Source organism: Rhinatrema bivittatum, chromosome 4, assembly GCF_901001135.1.
Source record: "Rhinatrema bivittatum chromosome 4, aRhiBiv1.1, whole genome shotgun sequence".
NCBI lineage: Eukaryota > Metazoa > Chordata > Amphibia > Gymnophiona > Rhinatrematidae > Rhinatrema > Rhinatrema bivittatum.
In genome coordinates, this window is record NC_042618.1 from 105417251 (window position 1) to 105444673 (window position 27423).

General features: G+C 46.9%; 1 protein-coding gene across 5 annotated transcripts in view; it reads right to left on the reverse strand.

Moving 5' to 3' along the window:
- Positions 1–27423, reverse strand: part of EXD1 (exonuclease 3'-5' domain containing 1) — a 129777-nt gene that overhangs the window by 39079 nt on the left and 63275 nt on the right. For 4 of the 5 annotated variants that reach the window (XM_029598605.1, XM_029598602.1, XM_029598606.1 and 1 more), the window contains exons 8-11: positions 21628–21732; positions 21444–21524; positions 10347–10490; positions 1773–1964 (exon numbers count right to left, since the gene is read on the reverse strand). In XM_029598605.1, coding sequence (XP_029454465.1) covers positions 1773–1964; positions 10347–10490; positions 21444–21524; positions 21628–21732 — 522 coding nt within the window. The remainder of the gene's footprint in view (positions 1–1772; positions 1965–10346; positions 10491–21443; positions 21525–21627; positions 21733–27423) is intronic. The other variant, XM_029598607.1, reaches the window with a different exon arrangement.

A 27423-nucleotide genomic window follows, 5' to 3' on the forward strand; every position in this document is an offset into this window, starting at 1 on the left:
GGGGCATTCCTAATCTTAACAGCGTTTAACCAAACATATTTTGATTTCAGTGTTGAAGATATGATTTTTAATGAGTATAATCAGTGTTTATAGTTGCAAATTTTACATTTCTTTTCTATCAGTGTTTTTTTTTAACCTTGAGGGAGGGGGTGAAGTGGGTGGGGGCTCTCTTGTGAGTTGCTGACCCCCAATGAGGGGAGTGGTCCACAGTGGGGTCGAGGTGGACAATTTATCAGGAGGGGATGGGAAGGGAGGGTTGGGTGCATACACCTCACATTTTTCAGAAGCTTCAAATAAGGGAGGTAACAACTTCCATTAGGTTCTGAATTTTGCAAAATCCATTCATACTAAAATAATCATGACTATACGGGTGTGGTCCCTTAATGTTAAGGGTATGAACACACAGAAAGCGTAATCTCCTTTTTAGAGATTTACAGCATCATAAAGCTACAATAGCGCTTATACAAGAATCCCATGTTAAGCGTAGGCATGAGTATGTGCTATCATCTGCGCAATATCCACATTAATATTTGGCTAGTAGCATGCAAGCTGCGAAATATGCAGGTGTAGGAATCCTTGTTTCTCGAAGCCTTACTTTTGACAATATTACACACATAGCAGATGTACGAGGGCGGTATGTGGTTTTGAAATCGAGAATTGGTAAGGAAGTGTTTACAATAATGACTTTATATGCTCCTAATATGGATCAGCATGTCTTTATGCATGAGATAAACAGAATATTGGAACTGCATTCTGAAGGCACAGTGATAGTAGGAGGAGATTTAAATTTTATCCGTAACCCTAAATTAGATGCCTCAAGGGATAGTAGCTATCACAATCTAAAGGAACGAAAGGAGCTATCCTTTCAAATGAGTAAATGGGGTCTTGCAGATATATGGCGACAGTGTAACCCCACTACTAGATCATACACATTTTACTCAAACCCACATAGCTCCTAGATGCGTCTGGGCGCGCAAGCACAAACTGACTTCAGACATTATTTCGCGGCAGACTTGTGTACAGAAAAGCACGTGAATGCCACTGCAGCCTACCACGTGACATCTAAGCAAAGGCAGAGAGTGGAGCCTAGCCAAAAGGTTGCTCAACCCGCCAAGCTGCCACAACTTCCCAAGCTCTCTTGGAAGCAGGAATGGATGTTGATTGGTGTGCCGAGGCTCAGAGACCAGAAGGGGAATGGAACCCTCACCCTTTTTTTTTTTTTTACTTTTTACCTAAGGTTAGTCTGTCCCGGCCGAGTATACAGTCGGTCTCCGGATGTGGGGGGAGGGCAAAGGCCTTCACTGCCGTGCTCAGCTTCCTGCACTAACAAGCCTCTCAGCTGTTTCTCTCTCTACAGCTAAGTCCATGCCGGAAAACCAGCTTCCGGACCGAGGCACTCATCTGAGGGAGGGATCCGCAGATATCAGCTCAGGAAAACGCTACTGAAGGAAGGACCATAAAAGTGGGGCGAATTAATTTCCTTCTTTTCTCTTTTTTTTTTTTTTTTTAAGAATCCCCAGTAAGGAGATGCACGTCCACCATCTGCTGGAGACTGAGAACACTGGTGGGCTGATGTTGGTGCAGGAGTATACCGTGATGTCAGCTTTGCTCCATCTCCATATGCTGGTAGAGGTGCATACCCCACTTGTGTCGATTAACCTGTCTGAATGCTAAGAAAGATCGAATTTAGTAGTCTCCAGTCTTCTAGAAACTGTTTGTTATTTAAAGCTAGTGCAGCGACCAAGACCCAGGACAGACAATAGTGAACTTACCTCAATGCTCCCAAGTAGGCCTGGTGGGTTCTGCCGATATGCATCGAGGTACCCATCCACCAAGGATACAAAGTCTGACATCAACTCATCCATCAGGACTAGGCGGAGTGGCAGCAGGTACACAACTTCTAATGCCAATACCTTCAGCAGCGACGGCGGAGTGGGACGCAGCAGCCATACATTGGGATCTGCCTGCACCCCCCAAAACACAAAACATACTTCTCTGAGTTTCCTACGACAGATATCTATATCTATTGTCACAGAAGCCTGAAAAGAAGCTGTGAGGAAATGAGGTTGTGTATGTCACTGCGATTCCCCATTATGCTCTGTGGACTTTATCTTTCCCAAAGAGGACTACTTTCCTTTCTTAAGCTTCCATATAAGTGCTATTCTGATTTGGGTAAGATTCTGCAGTATTTTATAGCACCTGGTAGCTGGAGGCATCCCTTTTTTGAGTCAGCCAGGACTGAAGGGGTTATAGCCTTGCTGCATTAGTTCCAAAATGAGGCTTGAACTGTATCTGTTAAATATCCTCATGGAGTTGTAATATTGTAACAGAATGCCAGTGCTTTAGATTTTGATTAGTCATACAGAAATAGTCCACAGAGAACTGCCTAGGAATATGCTAGAACTCTCTAGTCTTGACCAGGGTCATTGCTGGTCTAAACAGCACCTCTTGTGGTTGAAGGGTATCCACTCTCCCCACTCATGAATAAGTAACCACATCAATGCTTACTGCTGATGGTCCTAGGAATCTCCTGCTCTCTCCCTCCATATTTCCTAGTCTCTGCGCACCTCTTCCCTTCTTTCCCAGGCCAGCTACACCTCCTGCCAAGGTACTGACACCTCTGCTATTCTTGCTGCACCCTGTGCAGTTCAATGATCAGCTGTTTGAACTGTATAGCACTTGAGTGCTGCATGGATCAAGCAGCTGATATGTGGACTGGGGGAAGATGAGAGGCACAGCACTGGCAGAGGGGCACTGCACCTCTCTCTGGCATCCTGGGCAGTTGCCTGGCTTGCCCATCTCTTGCAATGGCTCTGGTCTTGGCCAGAATCATAGCCAACCAGACCCATTTCAAGACTATCGCACTTCTGAATGGTATCCTGTGAACAGACTATTACTGGAACTTTGTTGGGTGCTAGCTAGTTATATACCTTGATAGGTAGTGTTTTGTAAAATCCCTTTTCCTCCTCCCCACTCCCTTCATTTACTGTCTTCCCTATATCTGATCAGGGACCCACAGAAGTAAGTTACTGATCAGCATTTTTGTGTTTGATCTGTAGGTGTTATTTCTGGGAATTGTGTTTGTGGTGTCGTAGTGTCCATAGAAACTACCAAGGGATAACTTGTGGGGCAGGATACTTTCCAGAATTAAGTAGGAATCCAGTAGCAAGTAGGAGGTTTCCAGTGTAAAGTCATGTGCGCTGCTGAGGGTGAGGCCTGTGCAGTGCTTGGCAGGATCTTCCAGTGCCCAAGGGGTTAACCCTTAATGGATTTTAGGAACTGTGCTAATGAATTATGTGACAGGCCCTACCACAATAAGTGCAGTTTATAGCACTAGAAGGTAAAGACCACAGCACAGGAATAACTGTTTCCCATAGCAGTTACCTTTTCCCTCCATATTGCCCCCCATGGCTCCATCACAGTCTCCATGAAACTTTTACACTATGAGCTTAAGTGACCAAAAGGAAAGTGACACCCTTAGTCAAGCTACTACTATATCTTAATGCAGTGTTTTCCCAAACCTCTTGGAGGTGCACCTAGCCAGTTGGGTTTTCAGAATGGCTCCAGTGAAATTTGCATATAATGGTTGGTTCTCTGATATATGAAAATCTACCTCATGCATATTCGTTATGGATATCCTGAAAACCTGACTGGTTAGGTATACATCCAAGAGATTGTTGGGAAACTACAATAATTCCCCTCACTCTCTTCCCCTTACCCAAACCTCAACACTCAAAGACTAAAGTGTCTTCAAGTAACTCTCAGTCCCAGTCATTATTAAAATAACAAGATGCACAATGTGATGAGAGAGCATGACTATGTCAAGGCTGACATGGGTAGGTCAATTTTCCCTCTATTAACTGGTCCAAATGAAATGGAGAAAATACTTAAGTGATAATTTTGTTTTCCTTAGTGTATGTAGACAGATGGACTCAAGACCAGTGGGTTTATGCTCCCCTGCCAGCAGATGGTCCTGAGACCATCTGTCTACACGCTAGGAAAAGAACAGTTAGTACCACCTATCACCTCCCAGCCCCAAGTCAATGTTGGGTCTCCAGGGCCCTCCAGCACCTCTCTCTCTTCTCACCTCAAAAATCAATGCTGGGCCTCTGGGATCCTCACACTTCTACCCCTAGAACCCAGTTACCCCCTCAAAGGTGTTACTGAAGTCTTCACTGAGAGGAAGAAGATAATATTTCTGCTGGCAATACTGCCAGATCCAAAATGGTATCACTGACACTCCGACTCACATGGCTCAAAAATGTCAGGAACCCCATTCTGCTAATTTTCATTCCTTAAATACCACAGATCAGTCCAGACAAGAGGGATATGCATCCCTACCAGCAGATGGAGGCAGAGAACTAAACACTTTTCAGGCACTGCTACTTAACCAAGAGTGCCACCTACAGTCCCCTCAGTATTGACCTATACCCAAGCAAATGTAGATTAAAAAAAAAAGCTCTACTAATGACGTCCCTCCCAGGGCAAACAAGTAAGATTGGCTGGAGCCCTCACATCCAAAGCCACAGAAAACCAACTTCGTATAGGTCCTAGAACCCAACTATATACAGCTGTAAATTCTTCAGAAAAAACCACTCACAGTTATGCTGTATTTCAGAAAACCAAAATGAGGGGATGAGTCTCTGATCTGTGGTACTACAGGAACAAAAATTAGCAGGTAAGAACCAAAATTTCCTTTCCTGTTCTTAACCCAGATCAGTCCGGACAAATGGGATATACCCAAGCTCCCCTATACTGGGCAGAAATCTGAAAGACCTGCTCTCAAAACACTCTCTCCGAAAGTCATCTCCTGAGGCGCTCTAACATCCAGATGATAATGCTTGGTGAAAATATGAGAAGACGACCAAGTGGCTGCCCTATAAATCTCCTGCAGTAACACCAACTGACACACCGCCCAAGAGGTCGTCTGCTCTCTGGTTGAATGCACCCACAACCCCCTTGGAACATCATGACCCTTACACAGATAGTTCAAAAATATAGTCTCCTTTAACCAATGAGCTATGGTGGCTTTAGAAGCCTCAGTTCCCTTCTTTGCGCCACCAAACAGGACAAAAAAATGATCCGACCACCGAAAGGAATTTGTCACCTTAAGATAACGCAACAGCATCTGTCATACGTCCAAGCAGTGAAGATCCTTTGCTAGCAGACCTTCCCATTCCTAATTCGGGAATGCGGGAAGTTCTGACTGGTTAAGGTGAAAACTCAAGACCATCTTTGGTAGAAATGAGGGAGCAGTCCTCAGAGAGACCCCATCGATCGAAATTCGCAGAAACGGCTCTCTACAGAACAAGGCCTGCAACTCCGAAATCTGTCTGGCTGAACAAATAGCTACTAGAAACACAGTCTTTAAAGTAAAGTCCTTCAAAGATGCCTTCCGCAATGGGTCAAACAGAGGCCCACAAAGACCCCGCAACACCAAGTTCAAATTCCATGCAGGACAAACCCTCTGAACTAGTGGTTGCAGGTGCTTAACTCCCTTGAGAAAACACACAATATCCAGATGAGTCACCAAGGGCCTTCCTTGAACTTTCCCGCGAAAGCATCCTAGGGCAGTCACCATACGCAAATGAAATTAAAGGCTAGACACCTTGCCTAAGCGGGTGTCGAATCATGTCCCCAAATATTCCAAAGACTGACTCGGAACAAGATGATTCTTCAACAAGTTCATTATCCACCCCAGAGTCCACATCTCCAGTACCCTCTGAACTGATTGGCCACACTCCACTTCCAGCTTCACCCAAATAAGCCAGTCGTCCAGATAAGGATGAACTTCCCTTCTCAACGTGGCCGCCACCACAACCATAAACTTTGTGAAGGTCCATGAAGCCATAGTTAGCCTGAAGGGCCCAAAACTGAAAATGCTGGCTCAGCACCATGAATCGAAGGAACTTCTGATGTCCCATGTGAATGGGAATGTGCGGATAGGCCTCCGTTAAATCCAGAGAGGCCAGAAATTCTCTTTGGCGAACCGCTGCTATTACTGTCAACGTTTCCATACGAAAATACAGAATCCGCAGCGTTGCACTGACTTTTTGCAGGTCTAGAATGGGGTGAAACGTCCGCTCCTTCTTGGGAACAACAACGTAAACTGAAAATCTTCCTTGCCCTTGCTCTGCTGTTGGGATGGGTACAATTGCCCCTAACCTCTGCAGGCAACACAGGGTCTCTCGAACTGCCTCTAGGCTGCCCAAGGACGAGCAGTGAGACTCATGAAGGCTTCCCTGATGGGGTGAGAAAATTCTAAAGCGTAGTCATCTCTTATTACCTCCAGAACCCACTAGTTCATGGTAATCTTGGTCCACTCTCGGTAAAACTGAGTCAGCCACCCTCCCGACCAACTACTCGAGAGAGTGGACCAATCTGGCTTCATTGTGAGGTCTTACTATTTGCGGCCCCCTGACCTGCACTATCCCTGGCTGGCCTTTGGGACCCTTGAAAGGACTGCTGTCTCCCGGAACCTGACTTCTGAGAGGACAAAACCTTTGTTGGGACGAAAATGCCTCACAATCTGAAAATGTGATCGAGCTGAAAAAGCTTTCCTATTGCTCTTCATATCCTCCAGTAGCCTATTTCCTTTCAACTCTCCCAACTGCTTCATTAGCTGTTCCAAATTTTCGCCAAAAAGCAGCTTCCCTTTAAAGGGGAGATTACAGAGTTGAGACTTGGACCACATATCCACCAATCAATTGCGTAACCGGGAGCGGAATGCTATGGAAACTGGGCTGAAGGTCGCAAGGGCAATGGCCAGTTTGTATCCCTTGACAGAGTATGTCTTGCAGTTCTTGTCTTTGCCCAAGGTAGATGCCATACTCTTAGCAGAGGTCCTAATGAAACCATACAAGGCATCTGCCACATAAGCAATGCTAGCTTCTAACTGAGCTATCTGAGCATCTGCCTTGAAGGCTCCTGCACCCAATGTAAACAGGCCTTCTGCATCAGGCTAACACAGATGGCCATACCCAGGCTTAAGATTGAAACCTCAAACACCTCTTTAACTGGATCTCCAGCTTTTGATCCTGGATGTCCTTTAGCGCAGTGGAACCCACCACTGGGATGCTGGTTTTCTTGGTGACTGCTGAAACCAAGGCATCTACCTTGGGCAAAGACAAGTACTGCAAGACATCCTCTGTCAAGGGATACAAACTTGCCATTGCCCTTGCGACCTTCAGCCCAGTTTCCATAGCATTCCCCTTCTGGTCCACTTTTTTACTTTCTTAGGCAAAGGGAAAGCTGTAAGAGGACCCCAAAGACCATCCAAAACCAGATCTACTCCATTATCTGAGTCCTCACACAACACCTTCACTCCCAGCTCCTTCAGGACGTGAGAAATAAGCAGCTTCGACTCCTACTTGCGGAAGAGACTCACCACTCTCGGGTTGTCCCCCTCTGCAACAGGGACCTCCTCAGACTCAAGACAAATCCCCAGGTTTGTCTCGGCTCCTTCCAAGCTTGTGCTCTGCCGACTCATCCCCCTAAACATCAGGGTCCACATCCGTCCAATCCTCATCCAGATTGTCCAACCAGTCATCTGAATCCAAATCCCCATCAAGGTGACTGAGCCCCAATTGGTGGAGAAGGGAGCCCGAGCGCCTGACCGGAGACCTTTTAGTCTTCTTAGAATTGGGCTACCGCTTTTGGTGGAGAGATAGTGTGGCCCCGTCACCCATTCTGGCCAAAAAGGCCTTGTGCATTGGTAAAACAAACTGTGAAAAATCTCCTTTGTTGTCCTCCTCTTCAGGCAGCTTCAGTTTCCATCCTCTGATCCTCAGTCCTGGCCTGCACTGCCAGAGAAAGAGGAGGAAGAGAGTCCTGGGGCTCCTGGGCTGGTTCTTGCATCGAATCCTGCACAGCCCTCCGAACTCTTGAGACAAAATCTCCCCCAGCGACTCCTTTTACCAGGCCTTGCAAACAGGTAGCCCTCCTGTCTGTCGAGGGCCCCTCCCCCCCCATGGCAGCGTCACGACAACACATAGGCGAGTTGAGCCGCAATCAAGTACTGCCGCAGGCCTTGCAGGTTTTGGCGCATTCTGATGTCGGCACCATGCAGGGGAGGGGAAAACATGTGGCACAGTGTGAGTCGCAACTCAGCACAGGAAGGTAAACGTGGCAGCCCGACCCACCAGGAAATTACAGGTATAACAGCCCCGCAAAGAAAAATACATCCTTTCCCCCGATCCGACAGCCTGCAACTAAACACCTGGCTGCGGCTCTACATAAAACAGAAAGCACCTGTTTATCTCCAGCCTGCCTTTTTTTTTTTTTAAATAAAGTTATAGGCACCCAACAGCACTGCCAACAAATACATAAGAAATAAAATACTTTCCTGTTGGTGGTTATCGGCTGATCCTCGAGAAAGGAGCCTTCAGGGAAAGAAGGGAATCAGGACCCCTGGCTTTCCTAACCCTGGATGGTGTGGGCTAAAGCAGCACAGGGATTACCAACCCCCACTCGCCCAGCTCAACCTGAGAGATGGCCCACGAAGGAACCTAGCACCTCAGGGAGCTCTTCTTTTCTTCTTTCCCTAAACTAACTAGATTAAAAAAAATAGGAAAGAATAGACATGCATATTTGCACCTCTACCATCTACTGGAGACAGATAGATACTGAGGTTCTGCAGGTGGCACTCTCGGATAAGTAGCAGTGCCTGAAAAGTGTTTAGTTCTCTGCCTCCATGTGCTGGTAGAGATGCATAACCCACTTGTCTGGACTGATCTGAGGTACAAACAGGAATGCAAAATGTTTGCAGAGGATTATTTCATGCATATCTCTTGCCAAGTCACACAGTACACTGAAGCAGTCTTTTGAAAAATGCATTTACACAAATGTTAAGAAAATAAATTTGGATGGATAATCATTTCTCTGGATAAAAAGTTACAATTAATCTTTAAGAGCATACTGGTTAAAAAGTAGTGTGGCTGCCATGTTAGTCCACTTGAATGCACAGAAATAAAAGTTAAATAAAACAAAACAAGGCGATACCTTTTTATTGGATTACCTTAATACATTTCTTAACAAGCTTATGGAGCTAAAACTCCTTCCTTAGGTCAAAAAAGAATGAGAACGGGAGAAATTTAGGGCCTGATTCATTAAGGTATTTTCCCACAGACACAGAATGGGAAAAAAGCCTTTGTGAATCAGGCAGTTAAATTGTGAGCCCTCTGGGGATAGGAAAATACCTACAGTACCTGAATGTAATCCATTTTGAAGAATCAAAAAGAGAAATATAAAAATGTAAATAAAAATTATATTATTTTTCATTTTATTTCTGTACCCTGGTTGTCAATTTTTTTGGTCTCAGGAAAGGTGCGATCTTCAGAATTTTTATGATCTCCCTCATGGTATGAAGATTTTACTGGCACCTTTGGGAAGTGCTGGGGGAGAGGGAAGGAGGAAAAAGGGAAGGAGTGAATGGGTGAAGCAGGTGCAAAGAGGTTGTTTTTAGTCTCAGGCCCAGGTATGACTGCTAACTTAACTATGTCTCCTGGGATGTGGTTAACTTTTCAGCCTTACATCCAGTGTTACTAAATAATGAAGTGGAGAAAGAGAGTGTGAGAGAGGCACATAATGTAAATGTGCTTGCAAATACCTTAGTATCCTTAGGAATTAGTTAATGCCAGTACCCTTTGGTACATGGATGCCTAAGAATGCAAAAGGAAAACTGACCCTTTTGTTACAGTTTGCTCCATTAATATTTTTAACCCTAAATGCAATTGCCTCATAATAATAATTCAAAACAGAAAAGTGATTAAATGCCTCAATGCTGTTCCTTTTTGGGACCAAACTGTTGACACATGAACTAAACCAACCCTGTTTGTTTGAAATCATTCAGAGTTACAGGAATTTCTTTTTCCTGTTGAACAGTTTGATGACCCCATTTCACCTTTAGGCAACTAGCTTACTGATGTCGTCTGTTCTACGAACTTTTTAAAATCCCCTTGCTTCAGTTTTCTTATTCTCAGGGTCCTTTATATACCTAACGGAACGGTCATCCATGAAGTTCCCAAGCAAAATCCTCCTCTGACCCAGAAGGCTAGGGACTGAATCTTGTCCCTCCCTGCTTCCTGACCAGAAAGCCACAAGGTACAAGTTAAGTTCAACTCTTCTCCCAGAGTTTTCACCTAGGACTTTCTAGTCTCCAACGTCAAAATCTCCCCATTAAAGTCCTGATGGATACTATGCCTCATTTTAACTTTTATTTTTCAAAATCCCTAACAGTTTTCGTGGACTTAGCTACCTCCGAAAGAGACATTTTCCAGACACATAATAGCAGATAAAAGCACCAGGTAAGAGCTGCTGACAGAAGGTGATTAGCTCTTATCCTTTACCTGGAGAACTCGCTGTTTGTGCTTCAGAAAGGAGACCTTCCCAGACGACAATCCCAGGTAGCGAATCAGGCTCTCCTCCAGTGTGCTGATACAGTGTGGGAGGAAGCCACCAGTTCCCACAGAAAACAGAAAAACATCTGCAATCTAGAAAGATAAACAAAATCGTCCATTGTACCTGAAGACTGGAGGGTTACCAATGTAAACTAGATATTGAAAAAAGGCTCCAAGTGTGATCTGGGAAACTATAAACTAGTGAACCTGGCTTCAGAACTGAGAAAAATCATGGAAACTATTCTAAAGAACAAAATCACAGAACATATAGATAGACATGGTTGAATGGGACACAGCTAGCATGGATTTACCCAAGGGAAGTCTTGCCTCACAAATCTATTGTTTTGAAGGGTTAATAAACATGTGGACAAAGGTAAGCAGGTAGATTTATGAAGGTCAATATCAAAACCATTTAGATGGATAACTCATAAGTTATCCAGTTAAATGGTAAGTTAGCCATCTAAATGTTTAGTTTTGAAGAATGACTTCAATGTATTTAGATTTTCAGAAGGCTTTTGACAAAGTTCCCCATGAGACACACCAATTAAAATGTCATGGGATAGGAGGCAATGTCCTTTTGTGAACTGCAAACTGGTTAAAATAAAGGAAACAGAGTAGGATGAAATCGTTTTCATAGTGGAAAAAGTGGAATAGTGGAAAAAGGTAAGAGTGGAGTATCTCCGGTATCTGTACTAGGACTGGTGCTTTTTAACATATCATACCTATAAGAGAGCTCGGACGGAGATGCCGCGAATGCGCAGTACAGAGCGGCTGTGACAGACGGGCCCATGCATGAATGGAAGAGAGAGCTCTGAGCGATGTGCTGATTTAACGCCCAAGGCAGAGCGATCGGGCCAACAGCCTGAGCCCTTCCCTCAGACGCCGGGGGAGGGAGCTGGGATGGCCGAACCGTCACACCAAGGGACAACAGTGCGAAGCCTCACCACATCCCCCTCAGCTGCCGCTGCAACTCCTGCCACCACCACTGCTTCCGGCCCTTCGCGGTGCTGGAGGGGGAGGAGAGCGGACCAGCAATAGCCAGGGCCCGTCCCTCCGCTGCCGGGGAAGAGGGGAGGGAGCTGGGACGGCCGGACCGTCACGTAAAGGGACAGCTGTGAGATGCCTTGGAGATCCCCCTCGGCCGCCACTGCATCTCCTGCCATCACCACTGCCTCCGGCCCTTCGTGGTGCTGGGGGGGGGAGGGGGAGGAGGTCAGACCGACAACAGCCTGAGCCCGACCCTCCGCTGCCGGGGAAGGGGGGAGGGAGCTGGGATGGCCGGACCGTCACGTAAAGGGACAGCCGTGAGATGCCTCGGAGATCCCCCTCAGCCGCCACTGCATCTCCTGCCACAACCACCGCCTCCGGCCCTTCACGGTGCTGGGGGGGGGGGGAGGTCGAACCGACAACAGCCTGAGCCCGTCCCTCCGCCACCAGGGAAGGGGGAATGAGTTGGGATGGTTGGAGCACAGCAAATCTCGCCCGTTTTAACAGGCATTACGGCTAGTTTAATTTGGAAGGGGGGGGACAATAAGTGAGAAGATCAAATTGCAGATGACAAAATTATTTAGAGTTCTTAAATCACAAGCAGACTGTGATAAATTGCAGGAGGACCTTGTGAGACTGGATGTCTGGGCATCCAAATGGCAGATGAAATTTAAATGCGGAGAAGTGCAAAGTGATGCACACAGAGAAAAGTAACCCATACTTAATATTAGATTCAATATTAGGAGTTCCACTCAGGAAAAAGAAGATCTGAACTTCATAGTGAACAATATATTGAAATCTTCAGCTCAATGTGCTGTAGCCATCAAAAAAGCAAACAATGTGAGGCATTATTAGGAAAGGAATGCTAAATAAAATAGAGAATGTCATAGTATTCTGTATTACTCCATGGTGAGACACATCTTGAGTACCGTGTGCAATTCTGGTTGCCGCATTTCAAAAAAAGATATAGTTGCACTAGAAAAAGTTCAGAGAAGGGTGACCAAAACAATAAAGGGATGGAACTTCTCTCCTATGAGGAAAGGCTAAAGAGGTTTTAGGGCTGTTCAGCTTGGAAAAAAGATGGCTGAGGTGGGATATGAGAGGTCTATAAAATCAAGAGAGGACTTGAACGGGTAAATGAGAACCAGTTATTTACTCTTACAGGTAAGCAACTCCGCATTATCTGAAACACGTGTTCTCCTAGGAGGTGGGCAAGTACGGGAAGCCGGAGGGAAGTATTTCCTTGACCGTTAGAAGGGCTTGCGAGAGCCTGGCCTGGAGGACTTCCTGGCGGTGGAAGGACCTTCTGAGGGACTGGCGGAGAGTTGCTGAAGAGTATCATGCTGATCTTTCAGCTACGCCATAACCTCCTTCACCTTACCCCCAAACAGGTTCTCTCCTGTACAGGTGAGGTCCGTGAGCCTATCCTGAACATCCAGTCAGAGGCCCAAGCGCCAACTCCACCGGCGGCTAGGCGGGAAGCGGTTTTGAAGATGTCATAGGTGGACCTGACCTCATGTCTACCGGCTTCGAGTCCCAGCAAGTCAATGGCTGCAAGGGACTCTTGCTGTTGCTGAGGAAGGCCCTCAGCAAACTCCTGGACTTGCTTCCATAGGGTGCGATCGTATTGGGTCACGTACAGCTAGTAGACCGCAATACGGCTCACCAGCATAGCCCCTTGGAACATTTTTCTCCCTATGCCGTCGAGCTCCCAGTGTTCGCGCCCCGGAGGGGCAGAAGCGTGTGTCCGGTAGCTTCTGGCTTTCTTAAGAACGGACTCCACCCACGGCCTGTTAAACCAGATAAGTCGCATCAGCTTTCCTGTACACCGGGGCAACCGACACCGCATGTTCCCATAATCAGAGGAGGAGCTCTTTAAAGATGTCATGGACCGGCACCACCACGACCTCTTTTGGAGTGATAAACTGAAGGACCTTCAGCATCTTATGACTGGTATCCTCCTGCGACAGGAGGTTGAAGGGAATGGCCTCTGCCATGGCCCTCACAAAGCTGGCAAAAGACAGGTCCTCAGGCGGAGAGAGACACTGTTCCTCTGAAGGGGAAGGCTCCGCGAGGGGGTCATCAGTGAACTCAGAGGACGCATCCGAGGAATCATCGCCCCATGAGTCATAGGGACCCGCCTCTTCACTAGGGTCTGGATGCCGAGGGTGGGGACCAGGAGGGACAGAAGGCCTGGGCCCAAGGCATAGACAGCATTGTTGGAACCCCCCCCCCCCCCCCAGGCATCGAGGGAGCATCGGGTACGGTACACCGGGAGGAACCAGCGGTGGCCTGGGGAACTGCGGGCGTGGGCACCTGGTCCCGAGGCCTCATCCTCCTCAGAGGACCCGGGAATCGGGATCGCTCCGGTGGAGGGAGTCTGTGCCCGAGGAGGCATTGGAGGCCTCTCGGGCACTGGTTGCATCGGTAGGGCGCCAAGAAGGACATCCAGACGCTCCAGCAGAGGTGCGAACAACAAAAGCAGAGGCTCGGGCACCGGTATGGGGCCGTGACACCGGCAGCTTGACTCTCTGAAGTGCTTTGAGCACCGCCGATTGCACCTTGCAGTCCAACTCCTCCTGAAAGTCCTAGGTAGTAAGGACTGATGGAGGGGGGGCAAGGCATCGCTGGCACATCCTCGAAGGGATCACGAGGAGGCACAGCGCCCAGCACTGTTGCCAGTGGGGAATGTCTCGGGCTAGCAGGGGTTCCAGAGGATGGGGTCTCCGGTGGCCGGTGCCACTTTGATGGCAGTTGCCAATGCCGCTCTGGAACCGGAACAGTGTCGGGACGGTGACTGGTGTCTATGCTTCCTGGGTTTCCGGTGCTCGGCCTGGTCTTTCCCTGTTGCCAAGGACAAAGACAACCCCGAGGTTAGGGGGAGGGGAGAGACCACAGAGGATCAATCTCCCTCTCCTCGATCCTTAGGGGGTACTGGAGAGAGGGACCGCCAGAGGAAGCGATGGAGACTGTTCCCTTAGGTGTGGAAGACACTGACGCCAAAAAGGAAGATTTTGGAGAGCCAAAAAGCTTCTCCATTTTATCTAGGCGTGCACGACGCCTTTTGAGGGTCATTCGATCACACAAACAACACGCTTGAACGTCGTGCGAGGCCCACAGGCAGAGGATACACACCTCATGCGGATCCGTGATGGACATGGCCCGCGGACACTAAGGGCACCGTCGAAAATCTAACACTATCGAAAAAAAGAGGTCGACGCATGGTTGATGACTGACGGGAACCCAAGGCAGGAGTCAGGAATTGACCACGAAAAACGGATGGCAAAAGCCACAGGTACCTACCAGAGGAACAGAATGCGAAGGGGGACCCAACGCAGAAAAAACCCTAAAAGTTTTAGCAAAAACGCTTTCAAGTGTTTGGAGCTCAACAACCACGAGGCTACTGCACCGCGGAAAAGAAGAGACTGAAGGGGGATCTCAGGTGGATGCGCAGATAGCAGCAGGCTGGGCATGCTCAGTCTGCCAGTCAAAGTTTTCCATGCCGGGCTCCATCTGATGTCACCCACATGTGAGGACTACCATCCTGCTTGTTCTAGGAGAATACAAGAACTAGGGAGCACTCCATGAAGTTAGCAAGCAGTACAATTAAAACAAATCAGAGAAAATTCTTTTTCATTCAACGCACAATTAAACTCTGGAATTTGTTGCCAGAGGATATGGTTAGGGCAGTTAGTGTAGCTGGGTTTAAGAAACGTTGGAGAAGTTCTTGGAGAAGTCCATTAACTGCTATTAATCAAGTTTACTTTAGGAAATAGCCACTGCTATTACTGGCATTAGAAGCTTGGGATCTACTTAATGTTTTGGGTACTTGCCAGATACTTGTAAGGAGAAATGACTACTTACCTGATAATTTCCTTTTCTTTAGTACAGATAGGTAAATCCAGAACCAGTGGGTTATGCACCTCTACCAGCAGATGGCAGTGACATCAGCCGGCCAGTATTCTCTTCAAAAGCCAACTGTGGATAAACTAACAAAACTTGATTATTAACAGATAAATATTCCAGCACTTAGCCAGCAGGAAAACATTGAGGTCAGAAAAAAAGTGTAATATCACTAGACTAGGGATTGGGTTGACACTTACCTGTAATCCCTGGAACACACAGTCATGCAGGAGGACAGCACAACCCTCCAGCAGCCAATGTTGAGAATGGCCTCGGAAGGCCTTGCGTTCTGTTGTGCACTGGGGGTTTAGTGTGCCCATGGGCCTCAGCCCGACCCAGACCTTCCAGGCCGAGCCAAGGGTTGACGGTGGCTCCGCATGGCTGATGGTCTACCCTCCGCCAGGCCGGCAAGCTCCCATGGCCAACATCCAAAGATGTTGGAAGGTGAATGGTCCTCCGACCATTCCGAGCCCTTTCGGACCTGCTGCGAGCAGCATGGAGCAGCAGGCCTGGCCTGAGGTTGAGGGCAGACGGACCTTGACACGAAGACAAGAAGATTGATGCAACGGCATCACATGGCACGAAGACTTGGGTTGAAGACATGACACCAGGACTATGGAGACGTGACACCAGGATCGATGCAACGGCATCGCAGACGAGACTTGACACCAAGACTGAAGCGAAGACATCACGGACCAGTGGTCGATGCGACGGCATCCCGGACCAGGGTCGATGCTACGACATCAGGAACATGACGCTGAAGGGCAGACACAACAAGGAACTTGGAATCCAGACGAGACGAGAAGCAAGGAAGGCGGACATTGGCACTGTCTCTCAGGGCGCCCTACTCAGGCCACCCGCGGGACTGAGTCGCGGACCACCCTGTCCCATTGCGCGCCCTACACAGCCCTTGCAGACTGGTCACGGACCACGAGGAGAACGAGACAGCGCAGGAACAACCAACCAGGACATGACGGCTCAGGAGCACAGGACCACTGTCCACCAGCAGGCTAGTCCACTCAGGAATACTTCATCTGAGGGACCCCCGGCCTACCGGACCAGAAGGCTCGAGAGCGAAGATGAGACATAGGAATGAACATCGAGGAAGGCAGGAACACCAGGACGTAGAAGATCAAGACACCAGGACACCTGGACGAGGACCTCAGGCACGAAGACATGACATGGCATGACGAGAGGACATCACAAGATGAGGAGCTCCACAAGACAAGAAGACCTTACAAAGGCTCTGGCAGGCAGGAGCCTCCAGAGTGAAGACACCACGATGCAAGGCACTGGACAACTGACGGAGCAGCCCTTTATAGGGCTGGTACAGGAAACAGTCACCAAGGTGGGGCCAAGACACTTCCTGTGTCTGGCCCTTTAAATGTTGAAAGAAGACGCGGCCGCGCGCCTAGGAGAGAGCAGGAAGCTGTGCAGGACCACGGACTGCGGCCTGCACCGACATAGTTGTGTAGGAAGCAGGGCAGGGCCTGAGGAGCAGGCCCTGACGTCGGCAGCGGCTCCAGCAGCTGCGGGGAGCCCCAGGGGCGGCTCCAGCCACCGGATGGCACCGGGGATTGCGGCCTAGCGCTGCGAAGAAGACGACAGTGTCGGGGGCACTCCCAGCCCCGAAGAAAGCTGGAAAGTCCACGGCTCCGGCCGCGATGAAGAGGAGAGACAGGGGCGGCCTCCGGGCTGCGTGGGCAGGCCGACAGCGGCGTCCTGCCGCGTCGGCGAAGAAAAGCAGCGTGGGTAAGTGAGCCTGCTCGCGGGGAGACCCGCGGGCAGAGTTCATAACAGCCAAGGGCAGGAAGGAGGATTCACCTGTCTGTACTAAAGAAAAGGAAATTATCAGGTAAGTAGTAACTTCTCCGTTCTTAGCATTCAGACAAGTGAATCCAGAACCAGTGGGATATACCAAAGCTACTCCCAAACAGGGTGGGAGGCTGCTCACAGTCCAGGCAAAACCGCACATGCAAAGGCTATGTCTTCCAGGGCCTGCACATCCAGGTGATAATGCCTGAAAAAGGTATGTAAAGAGGACCACTTTGCAGCTCAGCAAATGTCAACAGGAGACAAAAATCTAACCTCTGCACGTGACAGTGCCTAAGCCCTAGCGGAAAGAGTCCTAAACCTGACTAGGCAATGACTGCTCAGCATCCACATAGGCAGCCATGACTCCCTCCTTAATCGAGAGGGCTATTCAAGTGAAACTCCGGGACCACTTTTGGCAAAAAGAAAGGAACAGCAACTGTATCGGCCCTGGAATTACTTGTAGAAACAGCTCCCATCAAGCCAAGGATTGTAGTTCGGAGACTCAATGCGCAGAAAAAATTGTCACCAGAAACACCATTGTCACCAGAAACACCATTTTCAAGATCAGCAACTTTTTAGCAGGCCCTCCGAAAAGGAGGGCCTGCTAAAAAATCCAAAACTAGATTAAGACTCCATAAGGGCACTGCTAACTGCAAGGGAGGACAAAGATATTTCACTCCTCTCAAGAAATGGGCACATCTGGATAAGCCGACAAAGGTCCATCATTCCCCTGACCTCGGAAACAGGCAAGAGCTGCCACCTCTACCTTTAATGAATTAAGGGCCAACCCTTTACTCAATCCATCCTGAAAAAATTAAAAAATGAACGGGATCTTAACCAAATGAGAAGGAACTCCCCAATCTTCACACCAAGCCTCAAATGCTTGCCAGACCCGCACATAACTTTCTTGCTTGTAGCAAGGTGGCAATCACCGCAGTAGAATATCCACACTTCAGCAACCGAGCCCTTTCAAGGGCCATATCATAAGACAAAATAGAGTTGGATCTTCGAGAAGAAAGGTCCTTGCCATAGCAGATCTCTGTGCACCGGAAACTGGAGAGGAGAGTCCACCAGGAGCCTTTGCAATTCTGCATACCACGGTCTTCTGGGCCAATCTGTAGTCACCAGAAGCACCATTGCCCTGAGACTCTCGATCTTCTGAATCATTCTGCCCAACAAGGGCCAAGGGGGAAAATGGTATACAGCAGCTTGTCCCCCAGCCACTCCAGCATGAGGACATTTGATGCCCAAAGACTTTGGATCTCTCCTGCAACTGAAGAAGTAAGGAAAGGCAACCTCCTATCTCCTGTTTCTGTGGGTGGGTCTGCACACTGGAAGGCTTGGAGTCATCCACTACCCGAGCCTGCGTCCCGTTTGGTCTGCTTGAGACAAAAGGACTGAGATCTACCTAAAGGTCAAGTCCCTGAAAAGCAGCTCCTCTGTAGGGTCAAAAAAGTTTGAACCCCCTAGTATGACCTCTCGTGCTGAAAGAGCACATCATCTCTTTTTTCCCCCTTTTCCAGGGAGGAAGGATTGACTATCATCCGAGCCATCTGAGTCCCTGTCGGGGGAAGTCTGTAGAAGATCTAGGCTTACTCCAACGCTTACCCACTGCACTTCACTAGGCATGCAGGAATCTGCAGCCTGCAATCCTGACGTGTCAAGATTGGCAGGGGCCTGGGCCTGAAGAAAAGACTGCAGTCCTTGAAAAATAATTCTACCCAAGAAAAGGCAGAGGGATCCATTCCAAAACCAGAAGGTATTGGACCTGCACCCACTGAACTACTTTCCCTTGCTGACGAACCAGTTAGAGGAGACCCAAATTCAGGCAAAACCTCTGCAGCTCTCTCTCTATTCCTGCACCAGGCTGGGAAGAACCAAGCTTAGCAAAGTCAGATGGAGGCAATTCTCCCTGAACCTCCAAACAGCACTGACACAAGTTAGTGGGACCATCAAGCTGGGATGCCCAAATATGACAAGCAGCACATAGGGCAAGGCGCTTAGGCTTTTTTTTTTTTTTTTTTTTTTACAATGGGCACCATTCTGTCAATAGTGGCTTAGCTGTTTTATTTTTTTTTACGCTGCAAATAAACTAAGCGCCCAAAATTTAGATGCCCAACAATCAGGCCGATACAGTACAGAGCGCTCTGACAGAGCATACTGTTAACCTGTCATTGGACGCGCATTTTCCCTTACCCCTTATTCAGTAAGGGGCGGAAAACGTGCGTCCAACCCGCCGAACCTAATAGCGCCCTCAAGATGCAAATGCATGTTGATGGCCCTATTAGGTATGCCCGCGCAATTCAGTAAGTAAGATGTGCAGCCAAGCAGCACATTTTAATTTCTTCAGGCACCAGAAAAGTGCACAGAAAAGCAGTAAAAACTGCTTTTCTGTGCACCCTCCAACTTAATATCATGGCGATATTAAGTCAGAGGTCCCGAAGGGTAAAAAAGAAAAAAAAAAAAAAAAAGAAAACAAAATTTGAAGTCAGCCGGCGGCTGTTGGGTCGAAAACCGGATGCTCAATTTTGCCGGCGTCCGGTTTCCGAGCCCGTAGCTGTCAGCGGGTTTGAGAACAGATGCCGGCAAAATTGAGCGTTGGCTGTCAAACCCGCTGACAGCCGCCGCTCCGGGCCAAAAGGAGGCGCTAGGGACAAGCTAGTGTCCCTAGCGCCTCCTTTTGCCCGTTTCTACTGCCAGACCTAATTTAAATACAGCATCGCACGCACAGGCGAGTGGCCTGTGCGCGCCGGGAGAGCAGGCGTTCGCCAGCTCTCCTGCGGACTTTACTGAATTGCCCTGAATGTGCCTCGATAAGCACCAAACTGAGCTCCCACCAGGACGCTCAAATAGTGCGCAAATAAGTGCGCGCACCCAACGGGGTGCACCATAGACGCGCCTACGCGTCTAACCAGGCACACATCCTGGACACACAAGCACAAACCGACAGAACTGAAAGAGAGCAGTCTTGCACTCTAAAAAACGTGCGAACTCGCCACTATGGCCTCCCACATGGCGAACAAGACAAGCCTAACAGTGGGGCCTAGCCAAAAAAAAGCTGCTCAACCCGCCAAGCTGCCCCAGAGGCAGGAACAACAGTTGGATCGGTGCACAGAGCACAGAGGCCGGAGTCGGGGGGGGTGGGGGTCGGAATCCTTACTTAACTCCCCTTCCCCTCTTTTTTTTTTTTTTAAGTTACCCCTTTACCTGAGCTCAACCCTCCTGGCTGAGTACAAGATTGTTCTCCAGCTGCGGGGGGAGAGGACAAGGGCCATCATTGCCACGCTCAGCATCCTGCACTCACTTGCCTTTCCGCTGGGTTTTATTTTATTATTATTATTTTTTTTTTTTTTATACACACACAGCTAAGTCCATGCCGGCTGAAAAAACAGCTACCAGACCAAGGCACACATCTGAGGGAAAGGATCCAAAGAAGTCACTTCAAGCATTCTTAACTGAGGGAGGGACCATAAGGTATCACTACAGGAGAGCGGGACAAATAATTCTTCTGTTCTCTTTGAAAAACTTTTTTTTAAGCAATCCCCAGTAGAGAGATGCATGTCCACCATTTGCTGGAGATGGAGAAAACTGGTGGGGCTGATGTTACTGCAGGGGTATATATATATATATATATATATACACACTGTGATGTCAGCTTTGCTCCGTCTCCATCTGCTGGTAGAGGTGCATAACCCACTGGTTCTGGATTCACCTGTCTGAACACTAAAAAACCCGGATCGGCCACTGTTGGGACAGGATGCTGGGCTTGATGGACCCGTGGTCTGACCCAGTATGCGAACCTTTTTTGTTCTTAAAAGGATGCAATTGGCATACTAATCCCAAGGCAACATCAGCAGTTCTTTGGATCTGTAAATCCATGCTAAAACTGCAATATAATAAAACACAAGCGCCACACACTTCAGCCTTTGGGGAAGTACATGATCAAGAACCGGAAGCAGACCACCTTGGGATAAAGGCTTCAGAGGAGGAAGCTGGTTGGTTGAAGGAGAATAATCTTTGAGGATCATGACAGCAGGGAAAGAGTTTGGGATTGGAGAGGGGGAGGAAGCAGGACAGTAGCACAGGGCAAGATAACCATATGTGTTTTCTGTACATTACGTATTATCTACTGATGCTCTATTCTAGAGCTCAGCAACCCACGCACATCACTCTGAACTATGTCTGTGCCACCATTATTTGCAAAATTCACCCACCAGCATTGTGCTAATCTGGGATATCAAATTTATCTCATGCATACAAAACTAGACTGGCTAGATGAAACTCCTAGACCAGGTTGGGAAGCTGCTCTATTTTGAATATTAGCCCAAAACTGTAGTGTACCTGTGTGTCAAAAACATTGCTGAGAACAATCCCGTACTGGTGAGATAGACAGTCAGAGAGCCAACGGCAGTCATGGATGACCTAAACAAGTAAAGGATAAGCTTGTAAATTGACCCTTGCCCTCCATTTCTTCATGTCTACAGAAGGCATCTCAATAATATTAGCATGAGCACACTTCTCTCACCTTTAAAATGCTTTTGTCCTCCAATACTGTCTGGAGCCCATTCCTAAAGGCTCGAGCCCCCAAAACGGAAATGTCAAACAGATAAACCTGCCTCTGCGTGGCCACCTACAACAAAATAATGACCCTCCATTTGTAAGAGAATAAAGGACCTGGTTGGTTCATTCAATAAATTAAGTTGCTTTCATCCTTTCATCCAAACACCTTTGAAGCGAAACACTGGTATGTCTGGGAAGAGCAGGCTCAGAGTCACCTCAGGTATAAAGAGACCATATGCAAACATGGGGCACACAGAAAGGGACAATCTCTTCCAGACATGGCTGACCTGTCTGGGAGAGTTTGACATGTGTGGTTCCATTCCAAAGTTAACATGAAATTACAGTGCCAGGGGTGGGGCTACCATGGCAGTATGAGGCCCTCCAAAACTCTGTGCCCAAAACGATCGCTTCTAGTCACCCCACCCTGCAACAGCAGCTCTGCTCCCAGGATAACAAAAACAAGTCACAATGTATTCTTTTCAGTGTCTGACCAGGCCTGTCAAGGCACTCAATGGCTAGCTTACAAGCCCGAGTTTTACTTAGTTAGTGTTTACTAATGCCAACATAAAAGTCAGAAGATAGAGGGTCTGAGTCAGGGTGAACGGAACATGAACTTCATGAATATTTAGAGAACAAGCTCCAGGGAGGAGCTACTCTTTAATGATGGGACAGGTTAGAACATGTATATGTTATTGAGTTCCTGGGGCACAGCTCTAGGAAAAAAGCAAGCCCAGAGCTTGCTTCTGGCAGGCTGTTTTATTTGTGATCAGAGGAATCCTGTGCAATTTCCAGTGAACAAGCAAATAATAAAACCCAAAATGGTCACTGGAACACAATTTTTTGTTAAAAGGAAAAATTTCAGATAGCCCACCAACAATAATTATATTAAAAAATGTTGGACTAAGGGCACAAAAATGCCATCATAGGTTTTAAATAAACCCTCATATTATTTTTATATCAAAAATACTTATAAAGCAAAATGTAACTGTTGGTGGGCTCTTGGATATTTCTCTTTTGTTTAATAAAAGTGTTCCAGTGATCATTTTAGGCTTTGTCATTATTTAATTGAACAACTGCCAACCAGCTGACTTAAAAAATAAGGGCCAGGTAGAGAGCAAGGAGGAGGAACTACCTACTGCTATGTTTCCATCCGGGGATCTGGCTACCACTATTGTCGTCTCCTAAACCTGGCCTCTATAAGATCGAGGTGTCCAGTGGCATGCACCACGCGACAAAGCCACGCATCAAAGCAGCACGCCCTTCTATGCAACTCTTGGTGGATGATCTTCTTGTTTCTTCAGATCTCCATCGTGATGGAAAAGAAAAGTTAAGGAACACAGAGGTTAGTCTTCCCTCTACCCCTCAAATGACCCAACCAACTTTGGAGGCCTTTAATTTTACTAGTCAAGAAATGGGGCAAGTTGAAGCACCGCTTCTATTCTTTCTGAGACCTTAGTCTCTCTTAGCCCCATAGGACTGAATCCACCAGAGGTGCTTATATCACTGAGACTTGGGGAAGGGTACTCTTACTCCTTTAATGGATGGGAGGTCTCAGTTTGAAACAGGAACTGTGATATCTACTCCTGTGATAAAGGATAGGCCTGCTGTAATAACTTTAGAATCTCAGGGGTCACATGATGCGGTAGGTCTGAGCAGTCACACAGCTTGGAGCTCCGGGCACCATCTCTCTTTCTATTTTATATTCCTCACTTTCCTTGAGCTTTGGTGGTGTTTTTGATCCTAAACGGTGTGCAAATGTGAGAGGCATTGTTTGAACCTTTGAACTGCGCTATTTTTGCACGGTATGTCTGTCCATGTGCCTGCGAAGGCCAAGTCCATATCTATAAAAATGGCGGATGCCCCTGATGCAGCGGAAGCAGAAGACAGACTCAGCGCTGGTGATCAAGCTAACAGATGTGGTGGTAAAAGCTCTAGCCGACAAATCTACCCACATTTCGGCTCAAATTGAGGAGGTGAAATCCTCTCTCACTGAATTTGGCCCACCATTAGACCACGCTGAAGGGCGAATTTCACAGGTGCAAGAGGACACCTTGAAATTTGAAGGTCGTGTGCATGCCTTTGAAAGATCCCTGGCAGAGAAAGAGGATAAAATTGACAATCTTGAAAAACGGGCAACACCACTCTAATCTCTGATTTATGAGGATTGTTGAGGACACAAACCTTGATGTTTTCAAGCTTATGGAGGATTGGCTACTAAAGGAATTGGAACTCTCTCACCTTCAGGGTAAAATGATTTTTGAACGAGAGCACTGAATTAGGCCTAAACTGGCAGGGCAAACAAGGCTGAGGACTATCATTGCTAAGCTAAGCTATCTCATTTTCTTTACAAAGGCTTGATTTTGCAGGCATTTTACAAGAAGAAAGTTCTGCAGTACAGGAACCAGAAAGTCCTTATTTTTCAGGACGTCTTTGAATTATGTTGCAGCGCCATGCATTTTTGCCTGTTTGCTCTAATCTGGTGCAACACAACATTTGCTTCGCTTTACAATATCCTGCGTACTTGCATGTGTGGTATCAAGGAAAACGTATGGATTTTAAAGGCGTGGAGAAAGCAAAGAAATTTGTACCCACCCTGTTAATTCACTCCGAATGAGTTAATTTCTTTTCTTTTTAGCTAATTCTTCACTAATTGTATTGCCTGGAAGCTACTACGTCCTCACTATTTGTTGTGGTGGGATTCACGGAAATACATGCTTGCATGGCTTCCCTTTTGAGCTACTAATTTTGGGGACCTGTCTGTTTAACATCGGGGTCGAACCTTTAGTGATGATCATTCTTTTGGATTCCTTTGGTGGTACAATCTCATGCCCTCATTTGCCTTTTTAACTTTTTTTCCCCCCATGAGGGTCTATTTTCCCAGAAGTTGCTGGAGACCTTTAGATGTTTATGTGCATCTTGCTTGTTTGCGATATTTTCATTTTTTTCAAGCTGCACGAGACGATGAAATTCCCGATGATACTGGACTTTGATAGTTGCTTCCCATAGCGATGGTGCGGTACTTTTTATTTTCGGTGACAGTTAATTGATTTTGTGACTACTGGAAGACGTAACGCCCTTACTATTTGTTATGGGATTGGGATTCATGGAGGTCCATTTTCTCGATGTTGTTGGAGACCTATAAATGGACATGTGCGTCTTGCTGGATTGCGTATCTTAATTTTTCAAGCTGCACGAGTTGCGTAGCTCCTGATGATACTGGTCTTTGATAGTTGCTCCTCCTAGCGACGGAGCATTACTTTTAATTTTTATTTTTTGTGACAGTTAACTGATTTTGTACTGCCTTTTCCTAATAATCCATGCGGGGTGGTTAACAGCCCACTTTTGTTTTCATGCGAGCTTCCTTATGATTCTTGCTTTTCTCTTCTTCTTGCATGTTTCATAGGGTTATAGCTGTTTTGATGGGGAGGTGGTCCCCTTACACATCCTTTTGACCTCTAGCCTACCTGTGGGAGATTAAGTTGGTAGGTGATTTCTGTATTGGGGGGAGGGGAGGGGGAAGGGGGGTATTGGAGAGAGTGGGTTGGAGGAAGAAAGGTTTATTTCATCTCAGGGGGAGGATCTTGTACTGGGCCATTTTCTTTTCTCTGGGTGTGAGGTGGTTCAATTAAGTTTATGGGTCCCCTTTGTGGTCTCAGTTGCACTTCTTATGAGGGCAGTTCTCCCTTTTAGTCCTTTTGGTTGTTTGATCATGGGGAGCAAAACCGTTGCTGACTTGGGCACCCCTGTTAAGAGAGAGAAAGTGCTTTCCCATTTAAATAAACTGAAATGTCAGATTGCTTTTCTTCAGGAGACACATATGACTGATGCAGAACACTCTAAGCTTAAAAAGAGGTGGGTTTCCCAGGTATTTGCAGCACACGGCACAACCAAGAAATGTAGGATGGCTATTTTGCTCCACAGAAATGAGGCATTCCAGCTCTTCCAGATCTATTCTGATCCTCAAGGCAGATATGCTACAATCTCTGACCTCCTTTTTGGCAAACCTATTCATTTGGCTTCCATTTATGCTCCCAGCAGATATGACCATGCCTTCTTTACGAAGGTTGTCAGTGTTCTCGAATCCCTGAGAAATGTGCCAATAATAATGGGGGGAGATTTTAATTGTATAGTGGATGCCATCCTAGACAGACAGTCAGAGTGGAGAATGCCGAGGTAGCTGGTCACGGACCCAACTTTTAAGGTTTTTCTCACTGAGAAATGGGAGGAGTATGCCTATAATAATCGCCAGTATATAGAGGCCCCTGTTCTTTTTTGGGAAATTACTAAGGTGGTACTCTGTGGGGAAATTATTAGCTATACTATTAGGAAAAAAAAAAAGGAATTGGATAGGGACATTTTCTCTCTCTCACAATTGACATTCTCTGCAACAGCAGTTAACTTCTGATAAGTCCCCAAGCTTTAGGAAAGAATATTGGGCTGCACATAAATTACTCAATGATTAAACTACATCATAGGGCGCTCTCCTCCATTTCTAATTTAAAATGTAGTTTTTTTCTCTATGGGAACAAACCTGGTAAGATGCTGGCTAATCTAGTTAAAGCTAAATTTACTTCCTCATTTATCCCGAATGTCAGTGGTCCCGGGGGAGTGAAGTGTACATATCCCCAGGCTATTAGTGAAGCTTTTTGGCAATACTATCAAACTTTATATACAGACGAGGAGGCTCACTGTGATAATATGCAGGCATTCTTGCATAGTGTTAAATTACCCAATTAGAGTTTTTGAACAAAGCTTTTCATGTGTCAGAAATTCAGCAGGCTATTAAGGAATTGTCTTCATTGAAATCGCCTGGCCCAGATGGCCTGACGGCACATTTTTATAAGGTCCTGCGTGTCAATGTAGAGTTGAGCCTTAAGCTTTTATTTGAGGCCATGGTTCAAGACCGTCAGATGCCTGACCAATTGAAAAGCGTCATTATAATTTTGCTGAAACCTGGAAAGGATGCTACTTTGAATACTTCTTATACCCCCATCTCACTGCTGAACATAGACATTAAATTGTATACAAAGATCTTTGCTAATCATCTGAAATGGATTTTACTGATTCTCATCTCTCGGGACCAAGCGGGATTTGTACATGGGAGAAGGGCAGTGTTAAACATTTGTAGAGTTCTTGCCTTATTGGAAAACTGGCAACGTGTGGTGATTGTGGACCCAATATTAATTGGATTTGATAGGGTCTTGTGGTCTTACCTACAGTGGCTTCTCCCCTCTTTTGGTTTTCAGGGGTTTATCTATGATGCTCTCTCTGTACTGTATTCTAACTCTGAGGCCCGGGACTGGGTTAACAATTGTTTTCAGCTCCTTTTACCTTACAAAGGGGTACTAGACAAGGTGTCCTTTGTCCCCCTTGCTTTTTATTTTGTCCCCCTCTTATGACCTTAAATGCCATCGTTGAAGCGGCAGAAGGGGTGCTCAATTTCCTCTTTCTTAAAGCTCTTCTCTTTGCAGATGATATTCTGCTGTTTTTGCCCAGGGCACGGGAATCTTTATCAAATATTTTAACTGTTTTTTGTGATTTTTTTTTAGTTTTTCTGGCTTAAAATTGAATTTAGGTAAGTCAGAGGCTCTTGACCTAGCTGGGAATTTGTAGAATGAGGAACCAGATTTTCCTTTGCATTAGGCGAAGGATAAACAAATATTTGGGCTTAGAACTGCATAGGAATCCTAAACTGTGGTATCACTTGAATATCCAGCCTCTTTTGACGGATTTTCAGAGTAAGTGTGAAAAGTGGATGCAT